The sequence below is a fragment of the Micromys minutus genome, assembly GCF_963924665.1.
Source record: "Micromys minutus genome assembly, chromosome: 26".
Lineage (NCBI taxonomy): Eukaryota > Metazoa > Chordata > Mammalia > Rodentia > Muridae > Micromys > Micromys minutus.
Genome location: NC_137961.1, coordinates 16,257,657 through 16,283,182, shown reverse-complemented (window position 1 = coordinate 16,283,182; position 25,526 = coordinate 16,257,657). Strand labels below are relative to the sequence as shown.

The window sequence follows — 25,526 nt, the reverse complement described above, 5'->3', positions numbered from 1 at the left end:
GTCTATTATGTTATAGCAACCTGGACAGACTAAGAGCTTGGGTTGTTCCAGACTATTAATTTCATCACCTTGTACTTAAGCATCAGAATCCTTACTTCTGAAATTTCAATGCACATGCATGTATGTGTATATGCGTACAGAGACACACACATACACACACTCCATGCACATGTGTGTATGTGTATATATGCAGAGAGAGACACACACAGAGACATGCACACACAGACACATACACACATATATACAATGGTTAATCACACATGCTAGACAAGTACTTCTACCAATAAGCTAAACCCTCAATTCTATAGCTGAACTTTTCAAGGCCTTTTTTTCCTAATAAACAGATATTAAATGCACTCAAGTGATTTCCCCAAAACAGAGGCTATTAGGATGGAATGAGACTCATACACTTATTTTTGTTTAAGAGAACTCTATATTTTATGCCATTTATATAGGCTCAATGAATTAAGACATACCTTGGGGGAAATATGGCTCCTTGGTCAAAGTTATAAGTTTCACTTCTGAATATAAAGTAGATGCTTCTGATTCCCAAAATAACCATATTAGGATAAGCCAACTTTTAGGCTCTAAATAACTACATAGTAAAATAGCATTAGTAGGTCCAAACTTGAAGCAAAGTCTGTACTTCTCTCTAACATAAAGAAGTGTTTTGCTTCTTCTGGTACCTTCGTGAATACGCATGAGTGTTTTAAATGTCTGAGGAGACAGCAGCATCTGCTGGACACCACACAAACTACTAATTTGAGGTAGTTCACATTTTCAGCACTGGGCAACACTGGATGACTTTCCATGACAGCACACGTTTGTCACAAATGTTCAGCAGTTTGGTAAACAGTACTGCTCGGGAAACCCGCACAGGGTTCTGTCTCCAAGGGTGAGGCCTTGAGCGGTATCCAGTTACTAGTGTCGATGGTGGAAAGTCTTCAGCTGCTTGGACCTAACTGTTTAAGAAACAAAGTATTAAGTTTGCTTTTGGCCTAGGGACACTGTGAAAAAATTCCCAAGACACACACTAAAGGGTGTGTCATAGGCTAAGAAAGTTTGGGAATATCTATAGTATAAGCAAGAAAAATACAAACAAATCATTTAGTTTTTCTACCTAGAAATTTTCTAAATAAATACCATATAAAAATGGGAAAAATATATACAAACATACATACAAAGTTTGGATTTTTATTGAAATCTCGTTAAGTATCAAACAAAATCTGCTTTCTTCAGATAAAAATATTCTCTCAGATGTATCCAGATAGAACTGCTAAGTCTAAATTGGTCCTTCAAGGTCTGTTTGTTTTTGTCCTCATGAAATGTCCATTTACTTGGGGTGTTCCCAAGAGCACGTCTATCGAGTAAAGGACCGGACGTGTCGGCCTCTACCACTGCCTCCACTAACAAACTTCCCTCTCGAGCCTCCACTGCCGCTATTTGTACTAGCCCAGGATGGGCCAAGCCCCCCACGGCCTCTAGAAGCTCGATCCCGGGGACTAGGGCGGTAACCTAGGAAAGAAAAACAAGACCAATTTTAGTTCAAACATCCTTTTCTTGCCTGTTATACAGTACTTATACTTTTAAACAGGTGAGCTGTGACTTTTGACAATTATATCCCAAAAAAAACTTATTTTAGAGCTGCAGAGATAGCTCTGTGGTAAAGAACATATGCTGCTCTTTCAGAGGACTGAACAGCATGCTCTCCCAATACTTGTCAGGTAACTCCAGTTCCAGAAAATCTAGTGTCTTCTGCCCTACCCACACACCCACACATACATACCACACACGCACACACACACACCATGTGTGCACATATGCACATTTTTTTTAAAAAAGAACTCATTTTTAGAATGCCTATTCAAAACCAAAACTGTGTGTGACAAGAATCCTAAACTTAAGATAATAATATAGAAAAAAGATTCCATGCTTATTTGATAAGATACATAGAACAGTATCCACTATATGATGCTACTTTTGCTATCAAAATACTTTGCAGTTCAAAAGGCACCATGGCAAATGGTTTGTTTATATGGCCCATCATCATGAGACATTTCAGATTGTACTGGCAGTAAAGCTTCACTCCCTGATAAAAACCTAACTTTAAAATAAGTCAACATGCTAAACTAAGTCTCTCAAAACAAAAGGAAATGTCCTTTACAATCTGAAAAGAAGGAATTTCTCAGCAGAAACAAGGGGGAGAAACACGCACCTGTAGAACTAAGCGGCCGTAATGGTGGAAGAGGACCCCTGTTAAAATTGCTCTGGCCCCCTCGACTTTCATTATAATTTCCTCGAGGAGTATTCTGAGCACTCCAACTCGAGCCTCTTGTTCCTTCCCGACGACTGTAGTTTCCTAAACACAAAGAACACAATCAAAACTGATTTCATACTTAGATTGCTTCCCTTGTTTGGGGGGTTTTTGAGTAAGGGTCTTGCCATGCACTAGCCAGATGAACCTCAAACCTGCAGTCTTCCTGCCTTCTAACTCCTGAGAGTGGGGGTTACAGTTACTCACATGACAGCCCACTGTAGGATGTATGAACTATGACAGGCTCTTGTTAATCTTCAAGGGTGATGCAAGAGAAGCTGCACATGTGCACACGGAGCAGCACCACACAGTGGCTAGTGCAGGGTGACTGCAGCACCAGACTGACACGGTGCACACACTATGCTGCAGAAGTGGGTGCTCGGAGAATCACACCGTGGGTTGATGCAAGAGTACTAGATGACGTCCTGAGCACAGCTCCTGATGCCCTTCTGTGTACATGATTCTCTTAATGCAAACTGAATCCTGTCACTCAATTCCTAACTCAGTTTACCAGGGAAGAACCATTCCTGGCTGGGTTGTGGTGTCACATGTCTGTCACCCCAGCACTCATGAGGTAAAGAAGACAAGATTTCCTTGACTATAGTGAATTTGAAACCTGCCTCAGTACGTACAATGCATAGGGATATTTAAGATTTAAGACCCAGTCTCAAATAAGTATCGGGTGTGTGTGAAAGAGAGTAGAGAGGTAAGGGAAGATGGTGGGGGTTGGGGGAGGGACTGAAACCAGTGTGGGGACATATGCCTGTAATTCCAGTATTTGCTGAAGCTGAAGAATGACAGGTTTGGGATGAATCTTGCTATATAGCAACATTTTATATAAAAACAAAGTAAACAATAACAATAATATCTGTGAACATAATATCTAAACTCTTCAAACAATTTAACATAAATTAAATACAACATTTAAAAGAAAATAGGGAATAGAGAGATTACTCAGTAGTTAAAAAAGCACTTACTGTTCAATCACAAGGACCAGACTTCAAATACCAGCACCCATGTTAGGCAGCTCATAAATGTCCTTAACTGTAGTTCTAAGGGATCCAATGCCTGCCTAGTCTGGACTCTGTAAGCACACACATACAAATATGTGCATGTGTACAGACACATACACAAATAAAACTGGACTTGAAAAAGCATGAGGACTTTGGATCCGTAACACACGCAGAAATGTTGGGCAAGTATAAGTGGCCCACTTGTGATGCCAGCACGTGAGAGGCAGTGACAGGGGATCCCATGTCATGCCAGCGAACTAGTCTAGCTGAATCAGCATGCCTGGGGTCAAGTGAAGGGCTCTGTATGAGTGTATATGGTGGAGAACATTTGAGGGAAACAAACAGTATCAACCAGCCTCTAGCACCCATATATGGTTGACCCTCGTCTGCCCACATATACTCACACACTACTCATGAGTGGAAAACAGGAAAGACAAAAAAAAAAATAGGTAAGAGAGGTGTGGCATGGTTAAGAGCACGGACTCTTCTAGAAGTTCAATTCCTATCAACCACATGGTGGCTCACAACCATCTACAATGAGATCAATGCCACCTTCTGGTGTGTCTGAAGACAGTGACAATGTACTCATATACATAAATAAAGAAATCTTTAAAAAAAAAAAAAAGGAAGGAAGAAAACCTCAGAACAAAAAATACAACACATCAAAGGGAGCTACAGAGGCAGCTGAAGTGTAGGGAGAAGTCTCTGAGCCCGTTCTACTTGGGTCACGTGTTTACTACTCTGTCACTCCAGCCCATCAGAAAATACACGGGCAGTTACCTTTTGAAGCAGGTGGTGTGAAAAACCTGTTCTGACTGTGAAAAGCACCCCGTCCTCCTCGATTGCCTGAAAATCCACCACGAGAGGAAATCTTCTGTGAGACTTTGAGTGGCCGCTTTGGTGGGGGTATTCCATCCTGAGGGACCACTTCTTTACTTTCAGCTGCAACAAAGTCATCCACATGCATAGATGGCGGCCTACTCGTGTTCTGCTTTCTCTGTCGGAAAATATCATGGGGCCGTATGCCCTGGCCAAATCCTCCCCGGCCCCGTCCTCTTGGTGGGGGCACAACGTGAGCTCGCTTGGCAGGTTCGATGTATTCAGATTTTCCACTGTTAAGACAAAAGCATTCTATGGGAAAAGTTTTCTTTTTCAGATTTCCAATGAAAATGTTATAGTTTCACTGTTTGGCACTCCCCTATCAGAACTGTTCCAGTAATATTACTTTCTGTGATAATATAACAAACTAGCTAAAAACCATATGCTTGTTTATTGGTAAGACTAGCAACATTTTTGTTGTTGTTTTAAGACAGGGTTTGTCTGTATAGCCCTAGCAGTCCTGGAAACCATGATGGCTTTGAACTCAGAGATCCACATGCCTCTGCACCCTAAGTGTTGGGATTAAAGGCATGCACAACCACTACCCAGCAAGACTAACAATATTTTTTAAACAAACCAGTCTGTTTCTTGATCAATGAAAGAACAGCACAAAGACTGACAAGGACCCTGGGTTCAAACCCCAGCAAGAGCAGCAACAAAAGAATAATGGCATACACCGTCACTTCCTGAAATTACTCACCTTAAACATTCCTACTATGCTTACGCCAGTCAAGATGGCACACACCTTTAATCTCTGAATTTGGGAGGCAGAGGCAGACAGATTTCTGTGAGCTTGAGGTTAGCCTGGTCTAAATAGTAAGTTCCAAGATGGCCAGAGCTTTGTAACAGAGACTCTTGTCTCAAAGGGAAGGAGGGTTCATCATGAAGTGATACCATCAGTAGAATGAGTCTCACCTTGAAGTTATGAATGTCTCGTGCTTATGCTTCCCAAGCTTAAATCCCTTAGTAGCCTTGGTTCTTCCTGGCGACGACGGTTCTGACAGAAATGAGCGTTCCAGTTCTGAGTGCAAATCAAAGTCGGTGCAGCACTTCTCAGAGAGCTCAATTAAGTCAACCTTTACCTGCAGGCAGAAGAACAAAACAGCACAGTAAAGTCGTTAACTTTCACTACAGAAACTGCCATTACCTCCAAATTCCATTTCTCTCTCACGGGAAACTAATTCTAAATCTACCTCTATCTTTTCTGGAAGTAGCATCACTGGTATTAACAAAAACAGAACGCCCTAGGAATTCAATTATTTCATAGCATTCCTCCTCAAAGCCGCAGGTCTGGAACCTAGAAAGCAGCTATGTGACAGGGACTCAGGATTACACTGTATACATTAATAACAGAATACCCAAAGAACATTTCCAATAATGTGGAGACAATGCAACTTTGTGTGATCGCCCTCATTCATTAGAAAAGGGTTATGTGCTGCGACTCCCAAAAGCTTGATGCATTTCATAACATTCCAGTCTATGCTTAATGTCAGAGAAACGAAAATTAAAGCTACTTACTTACAAGGTCTAAAACCTCTCTACATCATGGTCACAATTGTCATTGTAAGAGGGTCCTATTTTAGTTTAAAAAGAAAATTTAGCCTAGCGGTGGTGGTTGCACGCCTTTAATCAGAACACAGGAGGCAGAGGAAGGCAGATCTCTGGGTTCAAAGCCACCATGGTCTATACAGAGTTCCAAGACAGCCAGGACTACACAGAGTAACTGTCTGGAAGAGCTCCCATACCCCAGGCAAAAGGAAAGCTTAGGTTTGTCATGTTCTGTCTTTGTCTGTAGCTCAGTGTGGCCTAGACAGGGTCATGTGGCCCAGACTGGCTTCAGATCTGTAGCAACTCTGTCACATTAGTGCTGGGATCTCAAGTGAGCCACCACTCCCAGCTGAAAATGAGCAACTTCTCACACGAGTATTTTAACCTGTACTGCTTCACATAGTGCCTTAGCCGTCAACTACACGTGAGGTTGTTTTCTCTCTCTTCTTTAAGGTTTATTTATTTTTACTACGTCTGTATGAATGTTTTGCGTGTGTGTATATACATGCCTGGTTCCTACGAGGTCAGAAGAGAGCATCAGATTCCTAAGAGCTGGATGAGCTGCTATGTTAATGCTAAGAACTAAAGGTAAGTCCTCTACAAGAGCATCAAGTACTCAAGCTCACAGATACTCTCCTGCTTCTGCCTTCTTAGGACTGAGATTACAGGTATGGGCCAACATGCCTAACCAAATTCAGTGATTCTGTCACAACTACCTAAATCTTAACTTTCCAAGAGTCACATAAAGCTACTGACTACTATACCAAAGAAGGGAAAGCATAGAACATTTCTATCTCTATAGAGTGTTTACTAGATAGCACAGCCGTAATATGAACCACTAATGCAATGTATTATAGTGTGTGTGTGTGTGTGTGTGTGTGTGTGTTTTCATGATCCTTAAAGAAAAAGCAGCTGTCAATACACTAAATACATCTTAACACAAAGAAGCCTATCCCTACCCTTTCAGTTTCATTACCCAGATGAACACTAGTGTCCTTCGGACAAGGGAATACACCCACTCAATTTCTTTAATAAAGGAAATAGGTAATACACAGGAACAGAGATGTGGCTAACATCACCTGTAGCTGCAGCTCTGAGACGCATGCAACACCCTGCGTTTACACTAATGAACCTTTGCAGGACTATCCTGAAGAATATCAACTACTATTCCCAAGGAAAAGGCCACACCATTCCTCTTCTGGAACCCAATGAAGAACCAACAGTCTTGTCAGATATGTTATTCTGTGCTTTAGCAGCATAAAGAAACTATGTGCTCCAGAGCACATATGCAAAACTGTCACAATCTCCCTCACCATAATCTCAAAATACAAATTACCAACTAGATGGAATTGAAATGAACAGTATAAAATGATGAGCTCTAGACTTCAATAAAGTGCAAATATCCTAGGGATAACATGAATTTGCCCTCAAATGGACTGTAAGTGTATATTATATAAACTATTAGACTATTCTCAACACACAAAAAAGCCAACAGAAATATCAACTTTCTTTAAAAGTTAGTAATAAAATCTTTTATACCAAATCCAGATCTGTATCAATCTCTTCAGCCTGAAATGGAGTAAACCACATAGATTTCAACTGATCATCCATGACATCAGCCAACACATATGCAGTCCTAGAATATGGAAAAAGTACTTGGTTAAAAGAAGAATCCCAAAATAAAGTATTTTGGCTCATCTAAGTAAAATAATTAAAATTATTATCCTCTAGAGTATTAATAGGATTAGCCCACAGATCAGTGCCTGGTCTAATCTTCAGAGAGGCCGCCTCCAGCAGCTAATGGGAGCAGATATCAATATCCATAGCCAAACATTAGGTGGAAAGAATACCCAGTTTGGAGGTTTCCATTTGGTCCGTCCCCTTGGAGCTCAGGGAACCCCAAGGAAGAGGAGGGAAGAGAAATTGTGGGAGCAAGAGAGATAGAAGAAACCAGAAGAGCATAGTATGCGGAGCACACCCACCCCCCAGAATCAATTAAGCAGGGATCATGGGGGCTCACAGGGACTGAAGCAGCAATTGCAGAAGAGGCTCCGTGGGTCTGCCCTAGGTCCTATGCATGCATATTGTGGTTGCTGGCTTGTTATTTGGAGGAGGAGGGTCCTGACAGTAGGAGTGGAGATGTTTCTGACTCTTTTGAGTACTTTTGGGACCCCTTTCCTCCTACTGGATTGCCTCACTCAGCTTGAATGTGAGGGTTTGTGCCTGGTCTTATTGTATATCGTGGCATATTTGGCTAATGTCTGAAAAAGGAGGTCTGTTCTTTTCTGGCAGGAGGAGGGGTTGCTGTGAATCTGGGGAAGAGGAGAGGTTGGGAAGGAACTGGGATGAATGAGAAGAGGGGAAGCCACCATGAGAATGAATTGTATAAGAAAAAAAAAACAACTCTAACTGGCTTGGGGCTCTTGGTAAATCAAACAGAGCCTGGATTTATTTCCAAAATGCAGGTTGATAGCACTGTACCAAGGTGAACAAAAACTGCTAATATAAACTTCTAATATTCACATTTCCTAAATATTGGCATGTTAGATGGTCAATAAGGCTACAATACTCTAAATGTCAAGGGGCAGATACCCTCAGCTCAGTACTTCAGTTCACTCCTATCATTCTAGTAGTCAGAAGGCTGAGGCAAGAGAATCACAAGTTCTAAACCAGCCCAATCTACATGAGATCTATTTTCAAAGAAACAACCACAAAAAGGAAATATGTTCTCAAAGCTTGGGTCAGTCAACCTGTTCTGCCAGCCTGTTTTTATTCAGTCTATACGCCAGGCATAGATGTGTATTTTTAAAGTTTTTCTTAAAAATCAAAATAAACAATCAAAAACTATAAAATATGAAAGGCTGTAGGTAGTCTGCAGACTTTGAAATTTTTACTACCTCATATTCAAATCCTGGTTATGTTACCTGTTGTTGAACAGGTTCTGGAGAGACTCTGGAGCTGACAGCACTGGCTCTACATCCTGGTCACTGAGAGGCAAAGGCTCCCCAGATGACTCCAGCATCTGCTTCAGTCCGATGACATTGTCCAACAAAGACTCCAGATTGTCATCATCTTTTGAATGTTCCTAGACACGAACATAAGCAATGAGAAGGTGCCAGCAAACAAAGCCTGAGCACTTAAGCCCTTGTCTACTGACAGTAGCAAAAGAGGTAGAATGACACACTAAAACTCTGGAGCACCATCCAGAAGTCATCGACTTAATTAACCATGAATATATTACAATAAAACAAACATCAAAACCACTTATCATTTTATGTCTAAAGATGGCAACAGAGGCATCCTGCATTCAAAACTCAACAGTTCAGACAAATCTTCCTCTGTCTACTCATGAGACTCAAGACAGGATAGAGAAGTGGCTCCAGACTGTTAATCCAAAGTCACCCAGCTAAGGGTTCTCTGATTTCCGAGGCCACCATGGAAGGTGGAATGAGTCACACTGAGAAAGAACGCTGATTCATGACTAGTTTTTCTAGTTTTCTTTTTACCAAAACAAGCTTCTCTAGTTCAAGGAACAGACTCTCTGGACTCTCTTCTTTGCTCTGTAGGAGCTGTTTTAACTCTGCAGCGTTAATACTCATCGTCCGGGGTGGGTGAGCGCCCTCTACCTCCATGAGACCACTATCGTCTCCACAACAGCCCTGTAAATGTCACACACAAGTTAAATTTGAGAACAGAGAAATCTACAAAGATGCTTCTAAATTTATTTATCTACGTCAGCCATTTGCTATGATGTTCCCCTCAATGCTAGAACTTTTACAACTCAACAAACAGCTAGTTTTAAAGAGAACTTACAGTTTACTGAAAGTGAAATGTTTTGAGTAAATGAATAAAATAAACAGGTAAACACATATATTTACTGACATACAATTCTCAAAAAATATGTATTTAATACCCAACCCTTGCCCTTGGTGGGACAGATAACTGACATGCTGGAGAGGCAAGAAAATGGCTAAGAACTGAAGGAATCTGAACTACATCTCTTGATGATGAAACAAGCAATAGCAGCAGCAACTATCATATATACGACCTGCCAGACAGAAAAGTATTTTCTACTTCAAAATCATATATATTAGTACACACACACAAATATGCATGTTAAATAGTCATGTACGTGCCAAAGAGTAGTTGTAAGTCCAACAATTCTTGTTTTAAATGACTCAAAATGAATTATGCTCTACCAGGAATAACATCCCAACATAAAAGTGTTACTACCAATCCTAATGCAGGATTTAATACTTTTGTGTTGAATTTTCCTAAGTTTAGGTACAACGTGTGTGTGCAGGAACTGTAAGGACCAGAAGAGGGTGTCAGATCCCCTAAAATTGGAATCAGAGGCAGTTCTAAGCTGCCTCTGTGGGTGCTAAGAACCAGACCCTCTGCAATAGTAGTATGCACTCTTAACCACTGAGCCACCTCTCCAACCCTAAAGGTTTAGTATTTTTAAGTGGCACAAACATTTAAAATTTGGAATTCATAACATTTGTCCTATAAATGCTCAAATGTCAAAAGCTAAATGAACATTTCTTCTTCTCCTCCTCCTTCTCTCCTTCTCCTCCTCTTCCTCCTCCACCTCTTCTTCTTATTCTTTCATCTTTTTTAAAATAAGTTCTCATGTAGCCTAGGTTGGCCTCAAACTCACTGCTGACCTCGAATTGGTCCTCCTGTCTTCATTTCCCAACTGCTAGGATTGCAAACATGTGGCACCAAACTGGGCTATCAAATGAAACAGTATTCTTAACAAAATCATCCTCCATCCGACAATGAGCCTGGTGGAGCACTAGGCCAAGGAAGTAAGGACACCAGCTTAGAAACCCACAAACCACTGGGACTATAGTTCTACTGCTGGATGCTGAATGGTGTGGATTAGTCAATCCATTTATAAACAAGTTCAAACACTGTGCTGAAGGATTCCAGGTTCCACTAGACTGTCCTCTAAAGGTACAGTTTATAAACTGAAAGATTCTACACATCTCTAAGAACCCACCTGACCAAACGGTTTGCTTATTTGTTGGTTTATTTGCAGTGGGGATCAAGCCCAGGGTTCTGTACATACTAGGCAAGTGCTCCACCACTGAGCTACAGTCTCAGACCCAAGAAAGTTTTTAAACAAAATGCAATACTTACATTTTAACCCATTTGCTTCTAATTAAAAGTACTCTTAGAAAACAGAGGCTCAATAGCTGAGCAGTGGTAATGCACACCTTTAATTCCAGCACATGGGAGGCAGAAGCAGGTGGATCTCCGTGAGTTCGAGGCTAACCCGGTCTACAGAATGGGTTCCAGGACAGTCAGGACTACATAGAGAAACCCTGTCTCAGGGTGCAGGGGGTTGGAGGGGTGGGTAGAGGGTCAAATATACAATAAGGTGATAAATAGTAACAATTCTTAAGGTTTCTACAAACTAAACTGTGTGGTTTCAGAAAAACAGAAATTTTATTAAACTTGTGTATGAAGCCATCATAAATTTCATCTGTCAAATATTTTATGTATCAAGTTGTATAATACAGCCCAAAGGTGATGGCAACATTTATAATTGAAGCTACTAGGGGGCAGAGAAAAGAAGATAGCAAGTTTAATGCAGTCTGGGTACATAGCAAGTTCAAGGACAGCCTAGAGAGTTCAATGACATCAAACTACAAAAGGAAAAAATGGATTAGGGATGTAGTTCAGTGGTAGAACACCTGCCTAAGATGTGGTAGGTCCTAACTGAGCTCAATCCCTGCAATACACACACACACACACACACACACACACACACACACGAACACATATACACACACACACACAAAAATTAATCACCACAAACAACATCAGAGATAGTGATACAAAGTATTCAATTAAGCATTCCAAAAGGACACCAGTAAAGGCTCAGTGGGTGAGGAAAACTACACCAAACCTAAGATCAGTTCCAAGACCCACACAGTACAAGGAGAGAATGGAATTCCAGAAGCTGTCTCCTAACTTCCACGGGGCATTTTAAAAGACTTTTTTTATTTTTAATGTAAGTACACTGTCACTATTTTCAGACACACCAGAAGAGGGCATTGGTCCCATTACAGATGGTTGTTGGGAACTGAACTTAGGACCTCTGGAAGAGTGAAGCTAGTGCTCATAACCACTGAACCATTATCTTCAGCCCAGCATTTTAATTTAAGAGTTTCAAAAGGGGAAGAAAAAAATAAGAAATATCTCAAGAGATAAGGCTGCATGCTTCCCAAATTATGAACTATACTGATCTACACTTTCAAGGAATTAGCAAACTTCACTTATGAAAATCATGATGAGATCCACATGCAGGTGGACTAGGGTCAGTCTAACCACCCACATGGCTAGTAAGTGACTAAAAGGTGACTAGTTCCCATGTGTAAATTTGTTGGACAAAGGGTGACTCATGTGCAAGACAGGGAAGATTTTACCACACTCACAGAATGGTGCTCATTTTAAAGCATACAAATTACTTATTTGGGAAATTATCTGCTATTGAGACTATGGGTGAGTCAAATTAACTACAACTTTAGAAAAGAAAAGGAAAAAAAAGATCAACAAAACTGACAAAAACACTTAACCAGACTTTAAAAGAGTAAGGAAAACACGCAGAGGAAAGAGGCAGGACGCTAGCCTAGCATGGGGCCCCAGGTTCAACATCAAGCACCACAAAGAGGAACAATTCAATTTACTAAAATCAGGGAGGGAAAGGCAGACAGACAGCTTACCAGAGATTTTAGAGTTTATAAGAAAATACTAAGAATAATTATATGTCATCAGATACTGAAGATGAACCAGAGAGGATGAAAAAAGAAACTTAGACTTAGAAAAATCTGAATGGACCTAAATAAATGAGTTTTTTAAAGAGAAAAGGGCTCTCTGGTCAGCAGGTCTTTCTCTATGATTGGAGCAACACAGAGAAGATGAGCCCAGCACAGGGATGACATCCATCTGTGACTCATTTTGTTTCTCACAACAAAGCAAAACAAAGCTTTTCCACAAAGAAAAGCCCAGTCCCCAAGTGGCTTCATTAGTGAACTGTATCACAGAATTAAACAATAATCTGTGCTGAGCAGTGGTGGCGCACCTCTGAAATCCCAGCACTCGGGAGGCAGAGGCAGGCAGATCTCTGTGAGTTTGAGGCCAGCCTTGTCTACAAATTGAGTTTCAGGTCAGCCAGGGCGCGCACACACACACACACACACACACACACACACACACACTTCCTAGTCAATCCTTTTTATAAAAAGCTGGATTATTCTGCAATCTAAATATCAAGAACTCAGAGTTTCTAATAATGTGTATAATAAAGTTTGGAGGGGGGATAATACTGTCAAACTTATATAACCTCAAGTCTTACCTCTCTCTTTTGTGTGTTTGTGTGTATGTCTGCTTGTTTTTCAAGACAGGGTTTCTCTGTGTAGCTGTCCTGGAACTCTCTCTATAGACCAGGCTAGCCTCAGACTTTTGAGATCCACCTACCTCTGCCTCCCAGGTGCAGGGTTTAAAAGAGTGTACCACCGCACACACTTCCTTGCTTCTTAAGACAGGGTTATTGGTGGCTTCCGGATATGGACCACTACAGAAGGGTCTTATCAGATTTGAACAATCGTGAACAAAAACAGCTGTTCTGTCTTTTAGACAACATTCCACATCACAGGGAGATGAAAAAGGGCATCACTCTAAGTTCCAAGAAATATTCTTAATTCAAGTAATCTGTAACATTTTAAAAAAATCAAATAAAAATAAATGCGCACTTACCATTGCATCAGAGTTGAGGATCTGTCTCATAAAGTCCAGAGACGCTGACGCAAGCTCGCCAGTGTCTTTACTGAATGTGCTGACGACTCGCTTCAGCAAACTATGCAGAGCACTACTGTTCTTCCTTAAAGAACTGAAATTACAGACGGCAGACACATTAAGAGCTGTGCGGAAATAAGCCCAGCATGGTGCTGCACGCTGTGCTCCCAGTTCTTAGTGGGCAGAAGCAAGGAGAGCTCTAAGCCAATGGTTCTCAACCTTCCAGCACAGTTCTTTACTTATGCTGATCACCAAGCACTCCATTATGCTGTTGTTCCTTTATAACTATACCTTTGCTACTGTTATGAATCATAATGCAGAATATCTGGTACGTGATTCCTGTGAAAGTGTTGTTCAGCCCATAGGTTAAGAACTATTGTGCTAGGCCAACCAGGGCTTCAAAGTGAGATTCTTTCTCAAAAGGAACCAAGACAAAACAAAACAAATAAAAAATGAATACATCAAAATGTTAGGTATATAATAAGATTGGTATGAAAAATAACTAAGTTTAGAAAATGTATTATACCATTTTAAAAAACAGAGACACACTCAGGCATCTCTGTTCACAAATTGAACCAAAAAAAAAAAAAAAATCACTTCATTTTAATCTTCAATTATATAATTTTTCTCCTTTTTCTTTTTTTAGGGGGTGGTAGGTGGGGCAAGTTCTCACTATACAGGGCAGGCTAACCTCAAACTCACAATCCTCCTGCCTCAGTTTTCCAGTTGCTATGCCTAGCATTTACTAAAAACTTCCCTTAAATAATAAGCTTTCAAAACCTATCATAAGCAACTTATTAGTTCCCTATTTAAATTACTTTTCATGATGTAAAGATTTCCCCGACATAAGAAGGTTAGCACTATCTCAGAGACTAACCTATGAAAGCTAACTTAAAAATTACAAAAGAAATCAAGGGACTAAACAGAGGTCCATCTGCTTAAGAACCACATGGTAATTGTGTAGGCTTTGTAGGCTATCCACAACTCAGGTGTTAACCACTGCAGACTGGCATGGTGGGGAAGTGGTGTTGGACATGCATAGATGGTATTCCAGCAACTTATTTGCAGTAACTACAGAAAACCAGACTCAGCCTGAGTCCAGTCTGCCAACCCCAACACAAAGACTTTTGCATAACAAACCCCCTTGGTACATGTGTAAAATCCTGATCATAATTAGTGTATACACTTATATGGTTCTTAGTTTCAACAGAATTTCAAGGGCCAACCATTTCAATATTCTACTGTCTTTTAACATAACCAGACAAGGGAAATAAGCACAGTGTTAATACTGAACAAGCAGTGTTCCTATCAGGCTGTGAGGTGCCATAAAGGGAAGAAAGACCAGCCTCCTGCTCTTGAGATCGTTTTAACAGTCAGAGAAAGGCATGACAAATAGGAACAAAATCGGACCTAAAGAAAAAGATAATAAAAAATAAGAGGCTCAAAACTGGATCAGCTCAACTACTAGAGACTGCAAAAACAAACAAACAAACAAACAAAAACCTTAAGCAAATAAATGCTCTAACAAAAACTGGAGTCTACATTGAGCATCTGATTCACAGCTATATTCCTAGCATTCCAGAAGCCACCCTGGGCTATAGAACAAGGCCTTCTCTCAAACCAACAACCCAAAACAGCAATAACAAAAAACCTACAGCTAATATATCTATAAGAATGTCTTTTAGGAAAATTAAAAATAAAACACCCTGGCAAACCAAGGACATGGAGGCACCTCGCTCATCCTAACTCCTGGAGGCTGAGACTGGAGGACAGAAGCCCAGGAGTCGGAGGCCAACCTGAGCAGCACAGGAAGGCTCCACGTCAGTAAAACAGACAAAACAACCCTGATGCTAAGAGGTTCTGATGAAGCTAAGGAGTCACTGGGACTCTAATGCACTGGTGATGGAAAGCAAATGGGAGATACGCTTTGAAAAACACCTTGGCAGCTTTCGATCCATTAAATAGACACCTATCACATGGCCCAGTAATCCCACTCCGAGATACCTAACCAAAAGAAGTAAGTTTTCAGGTGCACACAGAAGTCCTTATGTACACTTAGAACAGTGCTATTCAAATATCTCAGAACGTAGAACTCGGACAGAGAAGACTGTAAAATCCACTCACTGCCGATGAGACTCAGCAAAAAGTCGTACTCTGAACCTTCCATATTAAGTACGGATAAAGTGAATGAAGGGTGGGGTATAGTATATTAAATTCTGCAATGCCTACCTTTTTAAGTGAAACAACCCATAATCGTGCTCTGCAAGAAACATCATTGTGCGAACACATGTCAGCAGACAGTTGTAACTGCTTTCCGGGTTGGCTAGAGTCGCCAGCAGACAGTCACAGATGGCGGTCATCAGCTCTTTACTTGGTAGGGAGTTGGAGAGCTGCTCAAGCTCAGAGCCAGGACCTTCAGAAGGGCTTGGCAGAATGAGTGCGATGTCCTGGGGGGCAGGGAAAAACATTTCCAAATAACCATCACCATCCACTGTTATTTCTGAACACACACCAATTAACACTTAGTGACGATCTCATTAAAATGTTGTTGGGGACTGCAGGAACCGCTCAGCAGTTACAAGCACTGGTTGTTCTTCCAGAGGACCGGGGCTCAATTAACTAGCATTTACATGGTGAGTCAGAAACGCATGAAGCTCTCTGCCCAGAAGATCTGATGCCCTCTTCTGGCCTCTACAGGCAGGCAAACATGTGATGCAGAGACATGCGTTCAGACAAAACAACCATACAAGTAAATTAAATCTTTGAAATTACTGTTATGATCCCATTATATGTGTTTATGAAATTCACTGACATATTTATACTTTACAGTCAAAGAAAATGAATGGCATTAATAAGGAACTGAGCTTGGCATAGTTTCAATTTTAAAATGGGTTTGTGTGTAAAATACTTTAAATCAGTTTATTATTCACTGATTCATACTCCTTTTTTAGATTATAGAGAATCCAGAAATCAATTTTTTTGGCTGCAATCTTAAATTTATCAATACTGTAATTTAAAGCTTCATTAAAAGGTGTGGACAGAGCAAACACACTTTATGTGCAATCTCCAGTTAAATGTCTCCCGCTAACTTTTAACATCTAAGACTCGAGTTTTCTAGTGTTAAGCAAGTGGAGCTAAGGACACATCAAGAAACATCCAGTACTCATTATGACAGGCACCGGGGCTTTCACCCAGGGCCATGGTTATCATCTACCACTTCTGAAAACAAGCCACATGAAAAAGCATCCGAGTCTTCACTGTAACCAAACTGCACTTTTTATGAGCCAACACAGGCTCTTACTAAAAATGTTCTATCTGGGGGGAAAAAAATCACATCTGATGACTAGCAGGCATGAGCATTCTGACTAATTAAAAATGCACTACTACATCTTTAAAGATCCGAAACAATGGAACCCATCTCATGAAACCACGAACAAGCCAAGAGCATGGAGAACGGGAGAAAACACGGCTGTTAGAGAGCAGCAGCAGACATCAGTCGGGAGAAACTACACTGCAGTGACTCCCGCTGCTTCAAGCTGCTGCCCTGTGTGTGGCACACATTGCAATCGTTAGCACTTGGGAGAAGGAAGGAGGAATATCAGGAACTCAAGGTCAGCCATGGCTACCTAGCAAATCTGAAGCCAGCTGGGGCTACAAAAGACTAACCATACAAAGACGTTATCCTTACAAAAGACCAACATATTAACTTGACCAAAATCAACGTTACAAAACTGAATGATGTAACTAGGAAGTAAAGTGATACAGTACATTATTAATCAGCCATAAAAAGTAATGAAAATTTTTATTACCCTAGTTGGCAATAATATTACAAAAAGAAAAAAAATCTCCTCAGAGACCCCAAAAATAAGCCAAATAAAACTACCATGCAGCAAACCAGTTTGTGTTTCCTCCACTTACCACACTTGTAAACAACCCAAAAGTAATCTACCATGAGCAAGCTGCATCATTTCCTGTCACTGTTACAAAGGACGGCAAGAAAACGGTGAGTACCTGGTCACAGAGAGACTGCAAAATGGATGTGACGTATTCCACACACTGCTGGCGCGTAACACTGTCCCCAGGAGACCGGACCAAAGCTAAAAGATCCTGGAATATCTCTGCATATCTTTCATCGCCTTTAATAGTTCCATTAATTAGATGCAAAATAGCTAATTTACAAGCTTTGTGTGAAGCCAGAGCATCGAGAAGAGCAAGCAACCTGGTGGTTTGGCTAGTGTACTGTTTTTCTTTATCTTCTGAAGCACTGAAATAAAATCAGTATGTTCAGTAAACAAGGTTCTTCATTTTAAACACGACTTAATATTTTCTACATATCGATTCACACACATTTTGTATAGAACATAAACCTCATTCCTTTGTTATAATGATTTTTCCAGAACTTTATAGTCGCTGTAAAATTTTATGGCTTAGTTGTTGTTTACACTTCACCTTTTAAAAGCCACAAAACTGGGGCAGGAAGGTGACTTGGAAGTGATGACACTCAGAGCAACCCTAATGACCTGAGTTCAGCCCCGAGCCCGTGTTCAGAAGAAAAAAAAAATCAATTATAAAGTCCTGACCACACATGTATATGCACATGCACACAAGCAAGCATTATGCTATAATAAAACTTAAGGCCCCAAATCAAGACCTTCAGCAAGACTTATATATGAAATGAAAAGATAAAGCCTTTTAAAGAAAATAATTTACAAATATTAATCTGTGTGTGTGCACGCGTGTGTGTATGTGTGTGTGTGTGTGTGTGTATTTATACATCCATATGATATGTTATCTGGGCTTACTAAACCCTACTTTCCAAACTATGTAAAAGAGGGTATCTGTGTCAAGAGTAACTTGAGGAAAACTTCTTAAGTGGAATGAAAATACCTTTGCAAGTCTTCTACAATCAAATCCAACACAGTTCTCATGATCAGAAGAGCAGTTGGAGAGGCAAGGTCACACAACTGAACACAAATACGCCGTAACATATGTTGAATGGGCTGGCAGGTTGTGCCAGAGAAAGAACGAACTATTTCTTGGAGCAACTTTGCTTGAACATGAAGGTGCATGCTCCACAATTTTCGGGTGTTGAGTGCCACTGATATATCATGTGGCTCAATAACCTGTTAAAAAAGTATAATGTGTGTGTACAGAGATTTTTTAATATTTATTTTAGTCGCAAAACTGTTCAGGAAGAACTGTCATAAAAAGAACACCTTTACTGCATGCTTAAAACATAATTCACTATTACACTATTACAATTAAACAACTGAATCCAACAGGTCTAAAAAAAAAGGGAAAAAGTATTGTTCTCAGGTTGGCAGTCGGTGAGCAGAGTCCATCGGTGAAGCCATCTAATTTGCAAACTCTAAAACAATATAGATAAAGGGGAGAAAAAAAGATTTGCAGTAACAGGAAAATGTAAGTACAAGTACACACAGCAACATGATAAAACTCACTTTCACAAAGGTATTTAAAACGTTACCCCACATTTCCAACTTGCTTCAGTCTCATCCCACCCTCAACTCAGTTACTCTGTCTTTGGGGGAGGACGAAGGCTTGCTTGGATTTGACCAGCATCCCTGGCTTCACTAAGGAGCTACTGCAGTCATTACAAGATGCATGTGATATGGAAGTGGTACCTGCGTGGTCTGCATGGGCAAGGGAAGAGGCAGCAGCTCTGAAAGGAGTATGAGTCCAGAGAAGAAGCCTTCCGGAACCTTCAAGATGGAAGAGAGAACTTCCTTTAACATTAAAGACCAAGTATTATTGGCCAGAGTCTCTTCAGAGATTGTGAGCTTCTCATTAACTCCTTGTGTAAAAGTCAGTAAGATATCAATGATATCGTTCTGAATTTTCTGCTCATCACTATCCAAACGACCTGAGAGAGGGATAGAGCACAGGAGCATGTGTAAAGTAACAAGTGCTGAAGGCACACGCATGTCCTTGAACTCAAAGGACCCGCCTCGCAGGAGCTCTGTCAGCATGGTTTTAAGAAGAGTGAGCGTGCAGCGAGCCACTGAAATGGTGGTAACTCTGTGCAGGGTAGTGCCCATGTTCACATGGAGCCTCCAAGGCTGCGTCAAAATACTGTTCAGTTTCTGCAGAACCCGAATAAACGTGTCCATTCCTTCAGCAGAAAAAAGCTGAATAACAGCAAGGTTCCATTTGAGGTCTTTCTGTTGACCTTTATATAGGATAAGGAAGAAATAAAAAAACTAATTACTTACATGCTAATAATCAAGAATAGTTTGAATGTTTAATAAATGATATTTAACTAGGTTTAAGGATGGAAATTTTCAAAGTATATCAGTTATATTACCTTCTATGGGAGGCGGTGGACAGGCCACATTACAGAGAACACGTAAGGCAGTGGTAAGGCCAACTCCTTCTGCGGTCATCAAGTTATCAATATTCTTTAAAAATAAAATAAAAGCAAACAAGTTTAAGTCAGTCAAAACTCTGGGCTTCTAGAGGCAGAGCATGTTCTGGCAAGTGCAAAGCTGAGAGTTAACCGTCAGCACAAAGGCTTTAGCTGCACTGTTTACTTTAGCATGTCTGAAGCACGAGGTGCATCCCTGCAGTGCCAGCACTCAGGGGGCTGAAGCAAGGAGGAGGGTGGTGAGTTTAAGGCCAGCCTTGGGTTACACCGTGAATGCCAAGGCAGCCAGGGTTCGACCTAAGACCATGTCCTGTCTCAAAGAACACACAAACAAAAAAAGACAACATGTAAGAAAAATCCCAGTACTAAAGAAACTTACATAACTTATTTCACCTTAGGTACATTTCACTTTTTCTTATAAAATTCTTTTTTACATTTTTTAATGATTTATTTACTTTTATCTTATGTGCACTGGTGTTTTGTCTGCATGTATGTATATGTCAGAATGCCAGATCCCCAGCCCCAGGACTAGAGTTACAGTGAGCTGCCATATAGCTGCAGGGAATGAACCTGGGTCCTCTGGAAGAGCTAACCCATCTCTCCAGCAACATCACAGGCATGTTTTGTATTGTATATTATGTGAAAATCAAACACAGTATCTCTGTATATTTTAAGAACTAAAACAAAGCAGTAAATAAAAACCTATGACTCTTCGTATTAAGAATTTCAAATAACTTTTCTGTTTTTTTTTATTTTTTTTAAGATTTATTTATTTATTTGTAAGTACACCGTTGCTGTCTTCAGACACACCAGAAGAGGCATCGGATCCCATTACAGATGGTTGTGAGCCACCATGTGGTTGCTCGGAATTGAACTCAGGACCTCTGGATGAGCAGTCAGTGCTCTTAACCACTGAGCCATCTCTCCAGCCCAAATAACTCTTTTCTATATACTCATTTTATATTATTTCTCTCAAAAATGAAGCAATGACTAAACTGACAAGTGAGCTCTTGTGTTCTGGGGTTTTGCTGTTTTGTTTCTGTTTTGAGCCCACCTCACTATGATGCCCAGATTAGCCTCTAACTCTAATTCTGCTCCCTCTGCCATGTGCCTGAACAGAATTGCGGATTTGCACACTGTGCCAGACTGTATTTTAAAAGCCCCATGGTTACTAAACCTCTTTCAAGCCTTAGAAGAAACCTTAAGATGTTTATAGCCTAAATAGCATTTATTTTTTAAAATGCAGACACCAAGAAGACAGAGTACAAGAAAGGAAACTGGTTTTGTATTTAACACCTGACTATGTTTCCAAATACCAAAGTTTTATATTTTGTAGCTTTCACAGACTAACATTATAAATAAATTCATAACTTAAAATTTTTTAATGATTTAAAATATTCCAACTTCTAAGTCTTAGGACATAAGCTTTAAACACAAACACACACATAAAACAAATCCACTCTTCTTCATAGCTTTTACTCTACATTATCCGTTGTCTTAACTTTTTTCTTACAGCTCCACAAATTACTGAGACAACAAGAAACCATTAGGTTTCAGTATTGGTTCAACTGCATTTAGTGTATCTTAGGAATTACTTATAGTATAAAAACTAACAAGGTAATGACTTGAACAGGATGTGGTAGTACATGACTGTGGTCTTAGAGCTCATAAGGTCTAGAACCAAATCCTACCTCAAGCCAAAAAAAAAAACCAAAGTAGTGATAAATATAAGGTTTATGAGGAAATCAACATTTTGGGTTTTTTTGTCTTGGGAAACAACTTTTTTTGTTTTGTTGTCTTGGTTTTTTGAGATAGGGTACCATGTAGCCCAGGCTGGCCTAAAACTCACCATCCTGCTGCCAATATAAGCCTGAACTAATGATCCTTACAGGTGAAGACCACCCTACCCCCTCTCATGCGGTGCAAAAATGTTAGTCAGGGTTTTGTGCATTCTAGGCAAGCATTCTGCCAACGGAACTTCCTTCACGGCAGTTTTGAGGCAGTGTTTTCCGATGCAGTCTCTGCTGGCTTCAAACTTGCAATCCTTCTGTCTCAGGCACCCCAGTGCTGAGATTCAAGCATTCACCACCAAGTTCAATTTAAAATGTTTAGTTATACACTATATAATCCAAGGTCTTTTCTTCTTTTTCCTCTTCCTTCTTTGAGACAGGATCTCATGTAGCCATTTAACCTCAGCATTCAGGAGGCAGAGGCAGGCCAATCTCAGTGAGTTCCAGACTAGTCTGGTCTACATAGTGAGTAATAGGCCAGCAAAGGCCTTTTACTTATATACCTTTCTATATAAGAAAAAAAGAATCCAACAAAACAAAAAACCAAAACAAACAAAAACATTCTTAAGAGACACAGAATGAAAAGACAAGGGAATCACTAAAACAAAAAGACCTGAAGCAGATAGCCCTAAACAATACTTTTCTTTGACTTTAAAAGAGCAACGAATCAGTCATTATATAAAAATTACTTTAATAATATACTATAGCTGCAAAACCAAGGTAAATTCCTCTCTCACACAAAACCACAGTGCTCATCTGCTAAACACAGTATTAGGATAGAATCAGTCTACACCGGTGTAGTCACATGTCCATGTGTGTGCCGTCAGCCCATCTAATTATGCTCATACTGGATCAAGTAAGAAAAAAGGGAGGGAGAAGCAGCTTCCAAGATTAATGATGGCTGAATTGATTTTTTTCATTATGAAATATACATGAATTTTTTGTTACAAGTTATAGATTTTACAGATTTCAACTACAGTTGTCACTATCCGAAATTAACAACAGAGAACTGGTCGACACTGGAATTACCTAGAATTAGTTACATCAATTTTCACCTAAAATTCTGAGTTAAATTATTTCATTACTTAAAATTAGACTATACTAGCATCTAACTTTATAGGTTTTTGTTTTTATAGACAGCTCAGGGGGGAAAAGTGCTTTCCAATAAGCTTGAAGACTTGGGGGCCATGCCTGGACTCCACATGGTGGACAAGAGAGCCAACCTATACTCTGACCTCCAAACATGAACTAGCAAGTAATTTAAACAGAGAATCACATGCTTGTGTGTTCAAGTACATGATTACCTACGTCCATGCATCAAATAATATACAAAAAAGCTACCCAGATCAATCAAGGCCATGATCTCTACACTATCTAGAGGGTGACGTGAGTGTCACCAGAGTTTCACAACAAAACCCTTTAATTTTTACTTACCTGTTTAACATATTCAATTAGATTTGGGATGCAGTTAATTTCAAATCTGAGGTTTTTTAGAGGTTCAAGCCACTTGCCAAGTTCTTTAAAACAAAAAGAATAATTTATATTTTTTAATGGAAGTGTTTATAACAAAGCTTTTTTCCCCAAAATAAAACACCACATCTACAATCATTTCAATCATCTGGATTTTACAGAAAGATAATCTCTGGTATCTTTGGTATAATTCCTTGTCTTCTTAAGATAGGCCTCATGGTATGCCCCAACTGACCTCAGACTTAGATCTGGCAGGGTTACAGGGTGTGCCACCATGCCCTCTTTATGGACATGATGCTTTCCATGCACCTTAAAAAGTAAAGGAGCCCTACTATGGTGATTCAAGAAATACTGATGACTATTACTTATCTCATTTTCTTTAAGTTTAGATGCTTATCCAATATGCCCAATTAAAATGAATTTTAATAGTCAATGAAAACATTAAAACAAGATTTATAAATATGATTATAAACTAATATAAATGCACTTATTTACCTACCTTTATGGCTATCTATAACCCCCCACCAAAAATAATTTATATAATTTTTTTCTAGTAAAATCAAGCTATGAAGAAACATTTTATTGAGTAGTCTGTCTTCCTTTAACAAGAAATTTTACTTTTGTTTTTGTGTGCATGTAAGAGTATGAGTTATGTAAACCTGCGTTGTCATGAATGCTAGAGAAGTACCTAAACATTGAACTGGATCACTAGCCTGATTATGTCCATTTCTTAACTTCTCATTTTAAAATTAACTACTTTTTAAAGTAGCACACGGTGCTAATCTGCAGTCTTTTATATTAACTCAGAATAGTGCAAAGATCTAAGTGCGACAAAACACTCAAAAACAAAAACTAACCAAATACTTGCAGGTTCCCCTGTCCATGATCCCTGCCTGTCTAACCTGATTAGCTAGACTGCGGTTTTTCAACACTTTCCAGGAAAAAGCAGGCACTTTCAAGCCCTTTCATTTTTATGCTAAAACACTTTATGAAACTTACATTTTATAAACTCTTCTCCTAAAAGGCAACTCAAGAAACTAAAAATGGGTTGGAGAGACGGCTCAGAGATGAGGATCTCAGCTCAGATCTCTGACACTCATGAAAAGCTGCATGGTGTAAAAAGATGTCACACACCTGTAACACCAGCGCTGGTGTAACAGACATATCTCAGAGGCTTGCTAGCCAGCCAATCTAGGTAAAAATAGCAAACTTCAGGTTCAGTGAGAGCCCTTGTCTCAAAAAACTAAAGTAGACAGAAGCCAAGAAAAACATCTGATGTTTTCTATCCCTAAGACCTATGCATGCACGCACTGTATGCAAACCAACACAAACACACACACACACACACACACACACACACACACACACACGATAAAGCAACAGTTGTAAGAATTCAGCCTTTTCATATCACAAATGTTAAAGAATAACTCCAGATACCATACCTTGCAATTTAGCATTATTTTCATCTGCTTTGCAAAGCTTCAAGAGAGACGCTGCGTGCTGTTCTAGCATCTGGACATCACTGGAAGACTGAACCACCACCAAAATAAGTATGCATGCATAATTATAAGCTACTGACTTCTTAGACTTGGAATCACTGAAATAAAATAAGGTTTTTAAATGTGGGGTATGAAAGTAATTTTTCAGGAATAATTTTAAACATTTCTTCGTATGTTGTTTTAAAGAGATCAATGAAATTTACAATCCGGCATTATCAACATCACCTAACTTCTTGAAAATAAAGAAAGAATCCGATTTTGCACTTCACTTTCAGTTCACCTGAAAAGAGTGTCAGTAACAGTCATCCCAGCATCTATGGCATTCTGGTTCCAGGACCCCCACAGATGGAGGAGGTCCATGGAGCCACAGTGCCTTATATAAAGTGGCATAGTATCACATGACATGTGCACTCTTCCCATCTACTTTCACTCACTTCCACACTGCTTGGAATACTTAATATGATGCAAATACTATGTGAGCAGATGTTGCATTGTTTACACAATAAAGACAAGAAAAAAGCTTGTAGGTGCTCAGTGCAGACAGTCTCCCCTTCTATGACCCATGCTAGCCTAAAACTCACTATGTACCAAAGGATTTAAGGATGACTTAAAATTCACAATTCTCCTGCCTCAGCCCTCCAGGTACTGCAATTACATGCATGCACTACCATGCCAGGCTCAGATGCATTTATCCCTGGCCTAGTTTTTTGACTTGAGATGGGTCTTGTTCTGTAGACCAAGCTGCCCTCAAATTAACAGGTACGCTCCACAGTGCTCAAGCCATCTAAGTATTTTTTGATAGGTATGGAGAGACAACTGTATACA

The 25,526-nt window shown here is 39.9% G+C and overlaps 1 protein-coding gene across 2 annotated transcripts in view; it reads right to left on the bottom strand.

Annotated features, from left to right (window-relative positions):
* Nucleotides 1-484: 484 nt before the first annotated feature.
* The window catches only part of VIRMA (vir like m6A methyltransferase associated), a 54,386-nt gene continuing 29,344 nt past the window's right edge, over nucleotides 485-25,526 (bottom strand). Inside the window, exons 10-24 of one of the 2 annotated variants that reach the window (XM_080938617.1) lie at nucleotides 24,645-24,799; nucleotides 23,167-23,249; nucleotides 19,883-19,976; nucleotides 19,203-19,747; nucleotides 18,448-18,683; nucleotides 17,572-17,824; nucleotides 15,790-16,007; nucleotides 13,522-13,654; nucleotides 9,261-9,413; nucleotides 8,679-8,839; nucleotides 7,294-7,390; nucleotides 5,122-5,288; nucleotides 4,108-4,439; nucleotides 2,216-2,359; nucleotides 485-1,515 (exon numbers count right to left, since the gene is read on the bottom strand). In XM_080938617.1, the coding sequence (XP_080794743.1) occupies nucleotides 1,361-1,515; nucleotides 2,216-2,359; nucleotides 4,108-4,439; nucleotides 5,122-5,288; nucleotides 7,294-7,390; nucleotides 8,679-8,839; nucleotides 9,261-9,413; nucleotides 13,522-13,654; nucleotides 15,790-16,007; nucleotides 17,572-17,824; nucleotides 18,448-18,683; nucleotides 19,203-19,747; nucleotides 19,883-19,976; nucleotides 23,167-23,249; nucleotides 24,645-24,799 (2,926 nt within the window). In that variant the 3' untranslated portion in view covers nucleotides 485-1,360. The remainder of the gene's footprint in view (nucleotides 1,516-2,215; nucleotides 2,360-4,107; nucleotides 4,440-5,121; nucleotides 5,289-7,293; nucleotides 7,391-8,678; nucleotides 8,840-9,260; nucleotides 9,414-13,521; nucleotides 13,655-15,789; nucleotides 16,008-17,571; nucleotides 17,825-18,447; nucleotides 18,684-19,202; nucleotides 19,748-19,882; nucleotides 19,977-23,166; nucleotides 23,250-24,644; nucleotides 24,800-25,526) is intronic. The other variant, XM_080938616.1, reaches the window with a different exon arrangement.